We start from the raw sequence: 13,324 nt of genomic DNA, 5'->3' as shown, positions 1-13,324 counted from the left end.
ACCTGGAGTCAAAAAGTGTCACAAAATATCTGGATAGCAACAAACGTGTTACGGTTTAACTGAAGAGCATCTTTCTGCAAGCAGCTGCTTCACATTGAGTCCGAGGTCAGTCTATGGTCCAACATGGTCTATGGATTTTTTCCCAAAGGAGTATTTAGTGTGGATTAACCAGCAACTATCCAAACGTGGAAAGATGATTCTCAGTATCAGTCAGAGTGAAGCAGTGTGTGTGATGTGTCCAGGTCTGTGTGTGTTTGTCAAACAACACCAGGACCGACGCAGCGGGTGCTGAGCTGTGTGGGGCTCTGCACAGCTTCAAATGTGAGTTCAAGTTTCATCAACATGTACAGAGCAGCTCACATATTATCATGACATCATTTCTTTGGATGAAGTTGAAGACTCACACATCTTTAAATTTAAATTTTGAATAAAACACTTGAATAAATAGGTTCATGTTCCCTTTCAAAAGGAACATGAGTTTTCTGACCTCAACCATTTAATTTCAGCAACATCCTCCATTAAGATGATCCAAAACAGTAAATCGATTGTTTAAAAAACAGGGGTTAAAGTTCATATAGACTTTGAAATTGATCAAGATGTTCAAAAGGTGTCTCTAGTTATTAGCTCCATGTGTCTGATGACTAGTCACCGGCTCCACTAGTCACCGGCTCCTCTAGTCACCGGCTCCTCTAGTCACCGGCTCCTCTAGTCACCGGCTCCACTAGTCACCAGCTCCTCTAGTCACCAGCTCCTCTAGTCACCAGCTCCACTAGTCACCAGCTCCACCTGTTACCAGCTCCTCTAGTTACCAGCTCCATGCGGCGCCGGCTGCTGTCCTGCTCCCTCTGGCTCAGCTCGTCCATCTCCAGCCTCATCTCCTGCAGCCTCTGCTGGTAGTACCGGGCGTGTTCCTTCTCTCGAGCTTCAGCCTGGGCGCTCTGCTCCAGCTCCTCTCCCAGGCGAACCACACTGTCCCTCAGACGCAGCACCAGCACCTGCAAATGGGCACAAAATTAGGGTCCGAAACCGGGCATGGACTAACTACAGCCTCTGACACGGTGATAATTAATGAGTTGGAAAAGCTTCATCTGATCTTACCTCAAACCTCTTGACTTGCCCCTTCTGAAACTCCAATTTGTTTTCCAGGTCACACACACGGGCCTCCTGTTTGCTGACTATGCTGCGCCCCACAGTGGACGACTCCAGGAACTGCACCCTGGACACGCACTGCTGAAGCTGCAGGTGGAGGACGTGGAAAGGCCGGAGTGAGACGAGCACATTTAAATTCAACGTGACGCATGAGAAGCGGCGCTCCACCTGCTGCTCGCCGTTACATTAAGACGCTCAACAAGAACGTTAAATGACCCAGAAAGCCATTACAATCTCATCTGCAGAACTCCCAGCAGCACATTCACTTCATAAAGCTCTTAGTGTCGAGTTTATTTTCTACTCGTCAAACACATATCACCTCCTCTTGGAGCGAGCGTCTCTGTTTCTTCACCTCCTCCAGCTCGGCTTGCAGCTCTCTGATCTGAGAGATGTCACTGGAGGACTGAAGGGGACAAAGTGGGACTGAGACCTTTTCTTTTTCTATTTCTATTCAGGTTAGAAATAATCCGGCAAGTGAAAATAAAAATAATAATAATAATACTTGTGCAATAAGAGCTTTGTGTTTCTTCATCAGCTCATTGAGGTCTTCCTGGTCTTCCTCCAGCCTCTTCAGCAGATCCATCTTCTCATGCTGCAGCAGCGCCAACTGTTCATCCACCTGGACTCACACAGTCATAGAGACACAATAAAACAGATATTTGGACTTTAGCTTTTTCTCTAAGAAAAAAATAATAATAAATCGAGAAAAAATATAATCTTTAATATAGTTTAACATCTAAACAAAACTGCAAAATTCCTTGGTGATCTTCACTCATGTTTACTTATGGTTTAATAAAGCTCAGACTGAAAATGTATGAGGTTTATCATAAACTCCTTCAAGGTGTAAACAGAAGAAACGGACTGAATGAACAGACACGGGTTTGTCCAAGAAATCTAAAAGTTGGGACAATTATTAAAAACAAATGTACTTCAGCTGGATGAACTCATGTAATTCTGAGAGGAGTTAAAACATAAATGGATAAAAATCTCTTGCTAAACAAAAACAGTGAGGTTTGATTGTTGAGTTTGTCCACAGACTTTGCTAGAATTTCATTTTGATCTTTTTTGGAAAAATATTCAGGAAAGATGCTCCTGCTTATATTGATAAAGCTAAAAGCTAAAAGCTAAACTTCTCCACTGCTTTAACCTGTACTTTGAGTTCTCACTGTTGATAAAGATTAAAATCTTGCTTACTATTTTTTTCTGTATTCATTCCTTTTTAGTTTTTTATTTGTTTTATTTCTAAGTGGAATGCATTTTTTAATTGTTTTTTTTTTAAACTAATAAAAAACCTGCCACTTTGAGTTAGTAGATTTTTTGTCCAGATGATTCACAGGTTAAAAGTTCTGTTGTAGAACCGGGCCAGTAGAAGGGTTTGACTGAAGAATACATGAAATGGAGTTGATATCCATGAAAGTCTAGAGGAACTATCACAGATGACAGTTTGCTCTGGCTGACTGAGGATGGTGGATTTGGTTTTCACTCACCACACTCTTCTGCCTGCAGATATTCTCCAGCTCCAGCTGGACGTTCTCCAGCTCCATGGCGACGGCTTTCTGTGAGTTCTCCGCCTCCAGCCGCCTCGCCTCGCTCTCCTCCAGCTGAACGGAAACACAGAGCGTGAACACGGAGCGCCCCCTCTGACTTCCTGGCAGAGCTGGGCCCAACGGCGCCGCTCACCTGGCAGTGCAGGCGTTCGATCTGGTCTTTGCTGCCGTTGGGTCGGTTCTGGCCTGAGCTGTCCAGGGTGGCGAGGAGCAGCTGGGCGTCGGCCAGCAGGGCGTGGGTTCTCTTCAGGTCTCTCCTCAGCTTCCTCTCCATGTCAAAGTCTCTGTGTCCCACCTGCAACGTGACAACGCTTAGATTCTTTAAAGGCAGAAAACGGGACGAGGGTTTGGCTTCCGAGAAGTTTTGAAGTTCAGTTATTTAAATTAGAACAATTATCCAGGTAACAAATGAAGCAACAAAGTAACCTTCATGCCTCTGGGAGAAACTTTTCTTTTCACTTGTAGGTTTAGGAGGGAGCTCACCTGCTCACACAATGTTGCTATGAGTCCCTCCAAGTCGTGCTTCTCATGAATCACCATCTGCTTCTCCTCGTACTCCTGCTCCAACTGCATCTCCAGCTGCTTCAGCTGCACAAACACACACAAACACAAACACACACGAGTTCAGTCCAGACAGCAGAGCGGTCAGTGTGTTCATTTCAACCTCTGGGGTTCTACTAGGAAGATGTGCTCGGGAATGCTCTACTTTCTAACTATTGCTCCAACCACTCCAAACCCTGGCTTTCTAACCACATGGGCAGATAGAGGTTTAATGCAAAAGCAAAAGAGGTGGATTAGCAGTGCTAGCCAACAGCTAGTTATGTCACCCAGGACCTGTTGCTGTGGAATATCATCTCTGCTGCTCAGAAATTGAGCTGTTAGCATGTCATGACTGTCAGTCTTCAGTCAGAGGAGTATTCAGATTCGTTGCAAGACGGACTGCTACTGGAGTTCCTTCCATCATCCACAGCGACTCTCTAAAGGAACTTGGATGATGTGAGTTATGACAAAGTATTTTTGAACTGAATTCCTAAAAAAATGTTTTTCAAAAGGAGCAGCTGTCAGGAGTTTAGAGTATTAACAACTGATATAAAACATGTTATATATTTGATTGAGTCCTGAGCAGACGCTGGAGCAAACATCTGTTCATCATGTAAATCTGCCTCCCAGGTCGGACCCACCCGTCTCTGAGAGGACTTATGGACGTCCTCCAACTCTTCTTCTTTATCCTCCAGCTCCTTCTGATGCATCTGCTTCATCCTCTCCACCTCTATCTCGAACCGCATGTGGATCTGTTGGGTGAGAGGTGCAGGTGAGCCGCGGCGGCCAGCGGACAGGTTTGTGCCAGCCCTCCGCCGTGCGCCCCGTCGACCTGCTTCTGCTGCTGAATCTGGGCGGACAGTTTGCTCGTCTCCTTGGCTTTCTCGCTGGCCTGGCTCTCCAGGAGGCGGATCTGTTTCTTCATGTCAGGCACCGAGTCCGAGGCCAAGTCGACCGGCAGGCTCAGGTCTCTGATCTGAGCGCATAGCTCCTCCTTCTGCCTCTGCAGGCGACTCATCTCAGCCTGCATCTCCTGCACACACACACACACACACACACAATAACCATGAACACCAACAGAGAAAATGTGGAGGATGATGGCGCTGCGACTGACTTGCTTAAATGAATCAGGAAACTATCCAATGACTTCAAATTAAAAGTCTGAGGTAGTGACACTAGGCCTGTCACAATAACAAATTCTGCTGACTGATAAAATATCCCAGAAGTTGTTGTGATAAATGATAATATTGTTGTCGTTTTTTAGAGCATTTACAAGTAAAGTAATGATATGCAAGAAACACAAACACACCTGCAGGCTGCGGCGCAGGCCGAACACTTCAGAACCCAGAGCTGAGTTCTCCTGCAAGGCTTTGTCCTTCTGCTCTCTCTCACTGTTGGCCTCCTCCAGAGCCTGGGCCAGCTCACTGTCAAACCTGCAGAAACACACACACACACGCACACACACACAGAAAGCACAGAAATAAGCACAAGTTTGTTGGCTGTGAGGAAAAGTCTTATCACTGCAGTGAAAATGAAGATATTTCAAAAACAGGAATTAGAGAGAATATTATTATCTATTCATTGAACAGCCAGAGCTGAAGTGGAGGATCAGTGAAGCAGCAAGGAGGTGTGTGTCTGAAGGGAAGGTGAACCTTCTCTGTTTGCGCTCCAGTTCGTGCATGCGACTCTGCAGGGCATCGCTGAGTACTCTGGCATCCTGGAGTTCAGAGGTCACCCTGCGACAGTGGCGTTTCAGCTCCGACGCGCTCCTCCGAGACTGCTCCAGCTGGGCCTGCAGCGTTGCCACCTACACACACACACGCAGATGGTGTTACCTTGAGACAAGTGTTACCTTGTCTCAAGGTAACACGCCCGGCGCTGCCGGCGCGTCCCGCCTCACCTTGGTGTCGAGCTGCTGTCTGCTCTGCCTCTCCGTCTCCAGCTTCTCCTCCGTCTGCTTCAGACGTCTGCGGACGAACTCCACCTCGGTCTGGCAGCACTCCAGCTGCATGGCCAGCTCGCCCTCTGAATGACGGGACACTCGGGCATCAGTTTGTCTGAGTCTCCGTTCATTAAAACTTTTCCCTGTCAGGCGTTCCCGAGGTCCGGGCACGACGCTTTTATTGAGGAAGTTTTAGTATTAAATACCTGATCCACAGGAACAAAGCGCCTGATAAAAGCTACAGTTTAAATCAAGGATAGTCATAACCCATGATAAGGGTTTCATATCAGTCGAGGTGAATAATTTCTGTTTAGTGATTTTTTTGTTTGTTTTCAATATCTAGTGACATGACTTTTCTTGTTTCAGCCACAGTTTTCACTTCATGTCGTTTATCTTTTAGCAGTTATGTGACAAAATCATAAAGGGGCAGTATTATATATTTTCCAACCATAGTCACATTTCATAGAACAATTAAGTAACTACGTTACCTTCATTTGTTATAAAAATGCTCTTTGTATCAACAACTTAAAAGACATTTGAGTTTGTAATATGATGCCTTGAAATTGGGCCTCTGTCTCTTTAAAGACTGCTGCCTTTTCTATAATGAGCTGAGCTGATGTGCAGTTCCACCAGGTGTTTGCTAATTGCTGCTGGCTAGTCTGAAGGAACTGAGTGGAGGACGGCTGCTTTATGTTGGGGAAGCCTGAAGGCGGAGCTAGGTCCACCCAGGCGTTTTGCACAGCTGAATGGTTGCATGAAAAAAATCAAAGCCTTAATTACGTATAAGCCTTTTTCTGCTGTTTGTTTCCTCCACCATCTCTACATTAACAGGTTTTCTCACTTTTTCACATTTGATCATTCAGCAGCCAAACCTCAGTGTGTTTTTGCGTTTTGTCTTGCCAGCAGACTTTCCTCTCGTACCTGTTGCAGCTCCTCTCTGACTTGCAGCAACTTGAGCTTTCTGCTTCTCCTCCTCCAGCTGCTTCTCCAGGGTCTCCATGGTAACCTTCCACTGCTCCAGCCGAGCCTTCAGAAGTCACAAATTAAACAACAAAAAAGACGCAATCGCTCAGATTTTTTTATTTTAATCATTAAATTACAATAGACAGCAGTCATCATGCTAGAAGGTAGTTAGCTAGCCTGCTCACCAGCAGGTCCTTGTTCTCCCGGCTGAGTCGAAGCCTCTCTGCCCTCTCCACATCCAGAGCCTGACCCACTGCATCGCCTCGGAAACGCTCATCACTTAGTTCTGATGTCACAGCGGTAACCTGCACATATAGAGCACATTAATAGCAGTGAGTGTGTGTGTGTGCGTGTGTGTGTGTGTGTGTGTGTGTGTGCGTGCGTGCGTGCGTGCGTGCGTGCGTGCGTGTGTGTGTGTGTGTGTGTGTGTGTGCGTGTGTGTGTGTGTGTGTGTGTGTGTGTGTGTGTGTGTGTGTGTGTGTGTGTGTGTTGCAGCTCTAACCTTGGTCTCCAGGCTGTCTGCAGTCTGCCTCAGCTCGTTCCTCTCCTTCTCAGACTTCTCCAGGCGGCGCCTCAGAGCCGATATTTCATCCTTTCAGAAAACAAAAGAGAAGCTTTTTACTGAGACACAAACATCCTTTAAGGCGCACCACAAACACTTGCTGGATGAATTGCTGTTGTTATTTTTCTTGTTTTCCATCACTGAGATCAGCGGGTGTTAGATGTGTCTGTCAGGTGATGCTGCTGCAGCTCACCGCTAATCCGTCTGTTTTTACTGTCACTTTAAGGTACAATGGCTTTGTCTCTAAAAAAACAAAAAAACAAGACATTTTTCTAAATGAATTATTAGATCCCTAAGATGCATCATTACAACCCCACAGTACTTTCAGATTTGAACTGTTCGGCCAAAGTGACCGTTGTTATATTGTGAGATACAACGTCAGAACTGAACTTGGTGATGGAAGCATCATGTTGTGGGTATCAGATGATACAATGAGGAAAGAACAATATGTGACAACACTGCAGTGAAAACTTCAAGACATCATCCAGGAAGTTAAAGCTGGATCTTCCAAATGGACGATGATCATAAACATGCTGATTAATTAGTTTTAATGTGTTTTAAAGTCACTCAATAGCTAGAATGCCTAGAAACCAATGACAAAGGCCCACCTGGGCCAAGTCCAACTCAGTAGAAATGTAGCTGGATGGTTAAAAGTTTGATAAGTTCTAACGATCTGTGCATAAACTGAAGGTTGGGTGAGGGAACAGAAAGTTTACATCCTGTTAATCTGATGAGAAAGTGGACAGAAGAAGAGATTTTCAGCCACATTCTGTGATTTATTCCACCTGCAGGGACGCTCTGGAGAGGATCTGTGCATAAACACGAACGTAAAACCAATTATTTAAAAGGAAGTGAACTGAAGGAGGTCCGTATGAATGTCTGCACCTCCTTGGTTCTCAGTCTTTCGTTGTCCATGTTCACATCGAGCAGAGGGCGCAGCCTGCAGAAAAGTTTCCACCAGCTCCACCCGGCTACAGCCTTCAGAACCCGCAGGTTCCTCTGTAGACACCTCACCGCCATCTGCTGTGCCTGGAAACACAAATACACACACAGGCGGAAACAGTAATGTAAAAAGTCTGAGTTAAAATCACATCTGAGTTCATATCGTAAACTCATCTCATTATGGCAGGAAGTGGATGAATATTCTGGAGGAACTGCATGAAGAGGATCAGAGTTTTAATTCAAAGATGATTTCAAAACCTCTATCAATTCATGACATCTCAGATGTCTTTGACACATGATACGTAGCCAACTGAAGAGCTCTTTATTTATGTCGGAACCAATTTCTACTTCTATTTAAATGGCATTTGTTGCATAAACACATCTGCATATTTTGTAAAAAAATAAAAAATAAAAATTCTGAACATAGATCAGAGTGAACTTACATTTTCCCTCCACTTAGTGGAGGAAAAATGCATAGTTGAATATATTCAAGAATAGAAGCTGTATTTTATTAACTGGTTCACTCAGAAAAAAGTTGCCACAGAAACAGAATAAAACAGTAGAGCTGGAGTTGCACATTTTATATATCTGAGGTGTTTAACAAGAGAGAGCAGATGAGATGACATTTTTATGGTCTCTAAGTAAATGTTTTTAGTTTTAAAACCTCTTGAATCGACACGTAAAAGTGTTTCAAAGATTAACCACAAGAAATCCAGACCATATCATCACTGTCATATTTTTACTAATCTCAGATAATATTCTTTCTAATAAGTAGGATTATTTTCTACATTTTGAAAATCTGATATATTATGCACACATTTGCCGGGTTCATAAAAGCCCCCATGACATTCCTGCTGCACCTGAACAACCACTTTGAGGTCAGATAACGTGACTACAGGGCGCCCTCTAGAGCTGAGTGAAGCATCTCAAAATCCAGGACTGTTTTTACTAAACTGCCTTCTCTTTTATTGTTTTGAGTCATTCAAACAGCTTGAGATGATAACATGTTCTAGTTATAAAATATCTGCACATTGGGCAAAATTACAGATATTAAACCAGATTAGCACTTATTGTTGAGGAAGGCCAAGAAATGGTTAAACTGCAGGTTTGTAGTTTGGAGATGGAGTTAATTATTATGCTGACTTTTCACCAAATCAGGTCCGGCCTGGAGCTCCACAAACTGAACCGGACTGGAGCTCCACAAACTGAACCGGACTGGAGCTCCACAAACTGAACCGGACTGGAGCTGCACAAACTGAACCGGACTGGAGCTGCACAAACTGAACCGGACTGCTCCACAAACTGAACCGGACTGGAGCTCCACAAACTGAACCGGACTGGAGCTCCACAAACTGAACCGGACTGGAGCTGCACAAACTGAACCGGACTGGAGCTCCACAAACTGAACCGGACTGGAGCTGCACAAACTGAACCGGACTGGAGCTGCACAAACTGAACCGGACTGGAGCTGCACAAACTGAACGGACTGGAGCTGAACCGGACTGGAGCTGCACAAACTGAACCGGACTGGAGCTCCACAAACTGAACCGGACTGGAGCTCCACAAACTGAACCGGACTGGAGCTCCACAAACTGAACCGGACTGGAGCTCCACAAACTGAACCGGACTGGAGCTCCACAAACTGAACCGGACTGGAGCTCCACAAACTGAACCGGACTGGAGCTGCACAAACTGAACCGGACTGGAGCTGCACAAACTGAACCGGACTGGAGCTCCACAAACTGAACCGGACTGGAGCTCCACAAACTGAACCGGACTGGAGCTCCACAAACTGAACCGGACTGGAGCTGCACAAACTGAACCGGACTGGAGCTCACCTTAAGTTTGCGGTACTTCTGACGTCCCAGATGTCCCTTACAGGCGGCCTGCAGGTAAATCAGCCACCCTGTCACCTGCTGATCCCTCTGCTGCTCCAGGTATTGTAGCACACCTCTCTTCATAAACACCTGAGATTCAGCAGAGAAAAATATATTTCAGTCATAGCTGACTGACTCCTGTTTTACCAGCTGATGGCTCCACCCTGCTCTCACCCTGCTGGCTCCAACCACAATGCTGTTTTTATCTATGTCCAGCTCAACCAGCAGCTCCTCCACTGCCTGGCACACAAAGGAGAGAGAGAGAGAAAAAAGATTTATTTATATTTTTGGTCATGAGAACTCCAGCGATTCACTTCTCTACCTTTCTCTCATCATGGCTGACAAACATGGAGGAGTAACGCTTCATAATCAGAGGAGAGAGAGCCTGGAAATGGCACCTGAAGTCACTGAGCGTCTTGTGTTCTGGATAACCTGGAGACGGAGAGGAAAATATGGCTTTATATGAAATTCTTTTTATTGATTTAGAACCTTCTGACACTTCTATCTTGAAATAGGAGTTATGGAATTATAAAAGTTTGTATTTATGTGATCAAATTTCAAAATCAGATAATCAAAAGGGGCCGTGATGTAAAATCTGTAAACTAACTCACTGACCATTTTATTAGAGATTAGCTGTATAAGAAAAAAAATAAAAATTATGGCAGCCCTGAAGAAATAAGATCTAGCCTGACAAAAGGAAGGTATGCTGTGACTATGATGAAATAAACTCATTTTAATTTTGGGCCATATCAAAAACCTGAATGTTCTCAAAGGGCCGCTTGTGCCAGAATATACCAATGAAGCAGTATATTCATGATATTTTTGCGTGTATAATGATGAATGAGAATTCAGGGCCTTTGTTGCATTTTTGAACTTAAAAATATTATCTGTCCCCAACAATTTCACACACACTGAAAAAAACTCATTTTCAAACCAGGAAAAAGTCACTTTTTACACTTTATTAATAACTCATTTGACGATTGATAGATTTGAGAGATCTGAATTGTGAGATGTGTAACTCCAAACATCCTGCCCAAACAAACTTATTCACGTGTGTTTTAATTGTGTTTCTTATTTAATTGGAGAAATTTCTTATCTAAGAAATTGTTTTTTTTTACATAAAAAAACAATTGTGTTTTTGACAACAGCAGAATATTGATAAAGTTTTGTGTACATTTTGTAATGGATGTAATGGATGATGCTGTTTCAGGATCTTTGCAGTTTTCTGGAAGTTTGTTCTGGATTTGTGGTGCATGGAGACTGAATGTTTGGTTCTAGCAGTGCCAGTAGAGACAGTGATGTTACCTGTAGTAAACGTGTTTATTGTACACACTAAAATAATGATGATGGTTATCATTTTATTGTAATTAAATATACACTCCCACAGTAAAACTAAGTTGTCTCTCAATATTTCTTTGTATAAAATTTCCTCTCCTTTTTCATTTTTGGGACGGCAGTGATTTTGGGTTCAAGTCCGATCACTGAATAACTGTCAGAAACTGGTGAGTAACCAGTAGGTTGTACTGTTTGATGTCTGGCCTGTCTGAAGATCTGAACTCCTCAGTTCAAACGTGAAGCTGGTCTGAGGTGAAGGGCTGACCTGTGCGGTAGAGCTGCAGGGCCGACAGGATCTGGGTGGAGTGCAGCTGCACTCTGAGAGCCGGCACGTCCAAACCGCCGCTGCTCGATTTTGCGCTGACACACTGTAGGAACACCGGCCTGGCTCGGCGGATCAGGTTCACCAGTGCGTCCTGCAGGACCGCCAGACGATGACATCCGTCACGCCTCTGGGGTGACGTCAGAATGTGGTGACGGTAACGCCATACGTACCGCCTGCAGCTTCACTGCTATGCACTGGGAGTGTCTGCGTATGGCCGCCATCCCGCCACTGAAGGTTTTCCGGATGATTCCGTTCCGCTGCAGGGCACGCTGGCTGCCTCCCTCCAACCCGGCCAGGCCGCGGCACAGAGGCGGGAGGGAGATCCTGGGGGTGAACATGGCCTTCACCACACCTCTGAGGAAGAACAGGAGAGAAACTCATCACATGTTCCAAAACGAAGAGGAAGCTGCAATCCAAACTGATCTTCTTCATCTGTGCAGACAAAGAATCTGCATAGTATAGCGTGGGATTAAACTTTGTTATAAATGACACATTGCTGTCACTTTGAGTTGGACTAATTCAGGAGCAGTACAAGATTTAAAGCTTACATAAGGATGTTCATAAAGAAAAATGAACGCTTTACCAGAAGTGTAGGAAGTCTGGGTAGGATTGTATTATGTTTTGTGGTGATATTGTAATAATGAGAAAAATTATGAGACCGAAAACTTATAGAAAATTGGGAGTATTTTTTCCAAAATTAATACCTTTCCATTAAGCAAATTTATATTTGTGGTTAATGGAAACAACTACTGTCCTTCACCCACAAGTCCTTATCTAACTGTGAACCTACTGAGTTCATTTCATTTCCTTTGACCACAACATTAATAACCAAACATCTCACGGAAGAGTAAAATAAAACAAAATATTGAAAAAAACCCAGTAAAACTTCTAGCCATGTTGAGGCAAAAAGGGGCTGGTGTGTAGGAAAACTGTTTAAAGCGATAATAACCACTAGCTGGTAAACAGTGGTAGAGGAAAACTGTCCGGTCAGTCGGTGTCTTCAGGCTGTCCACCTGCTTTTGGCCTTTCAGCAGATTAATATTCTGCTGACTTTGTGCTTCCAGACTCACATGGTGGAGCTTTGGAGCAGAGTGATGGCATTGAGAGCAGACGGGTTGCTCTGGATCCGACCGAACCATCCTGAGAGGTCGTACCGGACCGGGTCGTGTCCCGACAGGTGGCTCACCTCACACTGCAGCGGCTGCTCACACTGACGTACTGCAGAAACACACACACCCACTTCAGTTATGTCACTCTGAAGGAAACCACTTGCTCATACACACAGCTCTGGTTATAAGAGTGTGTGTGTGTGTGTGTTTGATATTTACCAGTGTTGCCGTAATACTGACAGACTCTCTGCAGGGCGGCGCTCTCACAGGAGGAGGGCGTCACCATCTCTTCATCCAGAACCCACAACAGACCTCGGGGGTCTCCATCTGGTGCCCGGACCTGGAACACACACACACACCCCCACACACACACATGCAAAATCATATAAACAGCTCCTGTTTAGGACAAAATCTGTCTTAAAAGACGTGTTCAGAAACGATGTGGTGGACCTCGGACCTGCGCAGGCGACTGATCGATGGCGGACACCACCTCTGAAGAACTGCTGTCTGGACACTCGAACGCCACATGGATCCTCTCCTGCACCAGAAAACACACACAGCTCTAACATCAGAGCTGTCTCTACAGTCACACGCTTCACTCATCCAGTTTTCTACCAGTTGCTGATTCTCTGTATTTATTAACTAGAAATTGGTTCACTAGACTTTGATGCTCAGGGGAAAAATGTGTGAAGCAGTGAAAATCTCAGAGAAACAACTTTAACAACAGTTTATGTGCCATGAGGTCTTAGCTATTCCAGTGTTTATTTTTCGGATCAACTCTAAGTATTAGTGGAAGGAAATGGCTTTCAAACCATTTGACAAATAAAAATGTTACAATGGTCTAGTCAAAGTCTAAGGCTTTCTTAAAAATTAATCTTTATTTCAGCAGGAATATTTAAAATCTCTTTTACAAGAGAATCCTGACCAAGATGATCAGAATCACATAAAGATTATAGAACATTCACAACAAAAACAGAAAAAAAGTTAACACTTATTGATCTTTTGATCAATAATTTGATCAAAAGATTCCCCA

The 13,324-nt window shown here is 44.4% G+C and overlaps 1 protein-coding gene across 1 annotated transcript in view; it reads right to left on the bottom strand.

Moving 5' to 3' along the window:
* Positions 1-13,324, bottom strand: part of LOC129379852 (unconventional myosin-XVIIIb-like) — a 41,557-nt gene that overhangs the window by 10,426 nt on the left and 17,807 nt on the right. The window contains exons 17-40 of the mRNA XM_055060773.1: positions 12,749-12,829; positions 12,511-12,631; positions 12,253-12,400; positions 11,353-11,536; positions 11,123-11,273; positions 9,845-9,954; positions 9,697-9,762; positions 9,484-9,612; positions 7,589-7,732; positions 6,644-6,733; positions 6,327-6,446; positions 6,100-6,205; positions 5,137-5,261; positions 4,889-5,043; positions 4,546-4,669; positions 4,069-4,269; positions 3,878-3,988; positions 3,180-3,284; positions 2,830-2,991; positions 2,637-2,750; positions 1,652-1,768; positions 1,469-1,552; positions 1,099-1,236; positions 810-995 (exon numbers count right to left, since the gene is read on the bottom strand). Of these exons, the coding sequence (XP_054916748.1) occupies positions 810-995; positions 1,099-1,236; positions 1,469-1,552; positions 1,652-1,768; positions 2,637-2,750; positions 2,830-2,991; positions 3,180-3,284; positions 3,878-3,988; positions 4,069-4,269; positions 4,546-4,669; positions 4,889-5,043; positions 5,137-5,261; positions 6,100-6,205; positions 6,327-6,446; positions 6,644-6,733; positions 7,589-7,732; positions 9,484-9,612; positions 9,697-9,762; positions 9,845-9,954; positions 11,123-11,273; positions 11,353-11,536; positions 12,253-12,400; positions 12,511-12,631; positions 12,749-12,829 (3,072 nt within the window). The remainder of the gene's footprint in view (positions 1-809; positions 996-1,098; positions 1,237-1,468; positions 1,553-1,651; positions 1,769-2,636; positions 2,751-2,829; positions 2,992-3,179; positions 3,285-3,877; positions 3,989-4,068; positions 4,270-4,545; positions 4,670-4,888; positions 5,044-5,136; positions 5,262-6,099; positions 6,206-6,326; positions 6,447-6,643; positions 6,734-7,588; positions 7,733-9,483; positions 9,613-9,696; positions 9,763-9,844; positions 9,955-11,122; positions 11,274-11,352; positions 11,537-12,252; positions 12,401-12,510; positions 12,632-12,748; positions 12,830-13,324) is intronic.

The sequence above is a fragment of the Poeciliopsis prolifica genome, unplaced genomic scaffold (genome assembly GCF_027474105.1).
Source record: "Poeciliopsis prolifica strain line A6 unplaced genomic scaffold, Auburn_PproV2 SCAFFOLD061, whole genome shotgun sequence".
NCBI classification, from domain to species: Eukaryota; Metazoa; Chordata; class Actinopteri; order Cyprinodontiformes; family Poeciliidae; genus Poeciliopsis; species Poeciliopsis prolifica.
The sequence above is the reverse complement of the archived record's forward strand: the minus strand, read 5'-3'. Positions and strand labels throughout refer to the sequence as shown.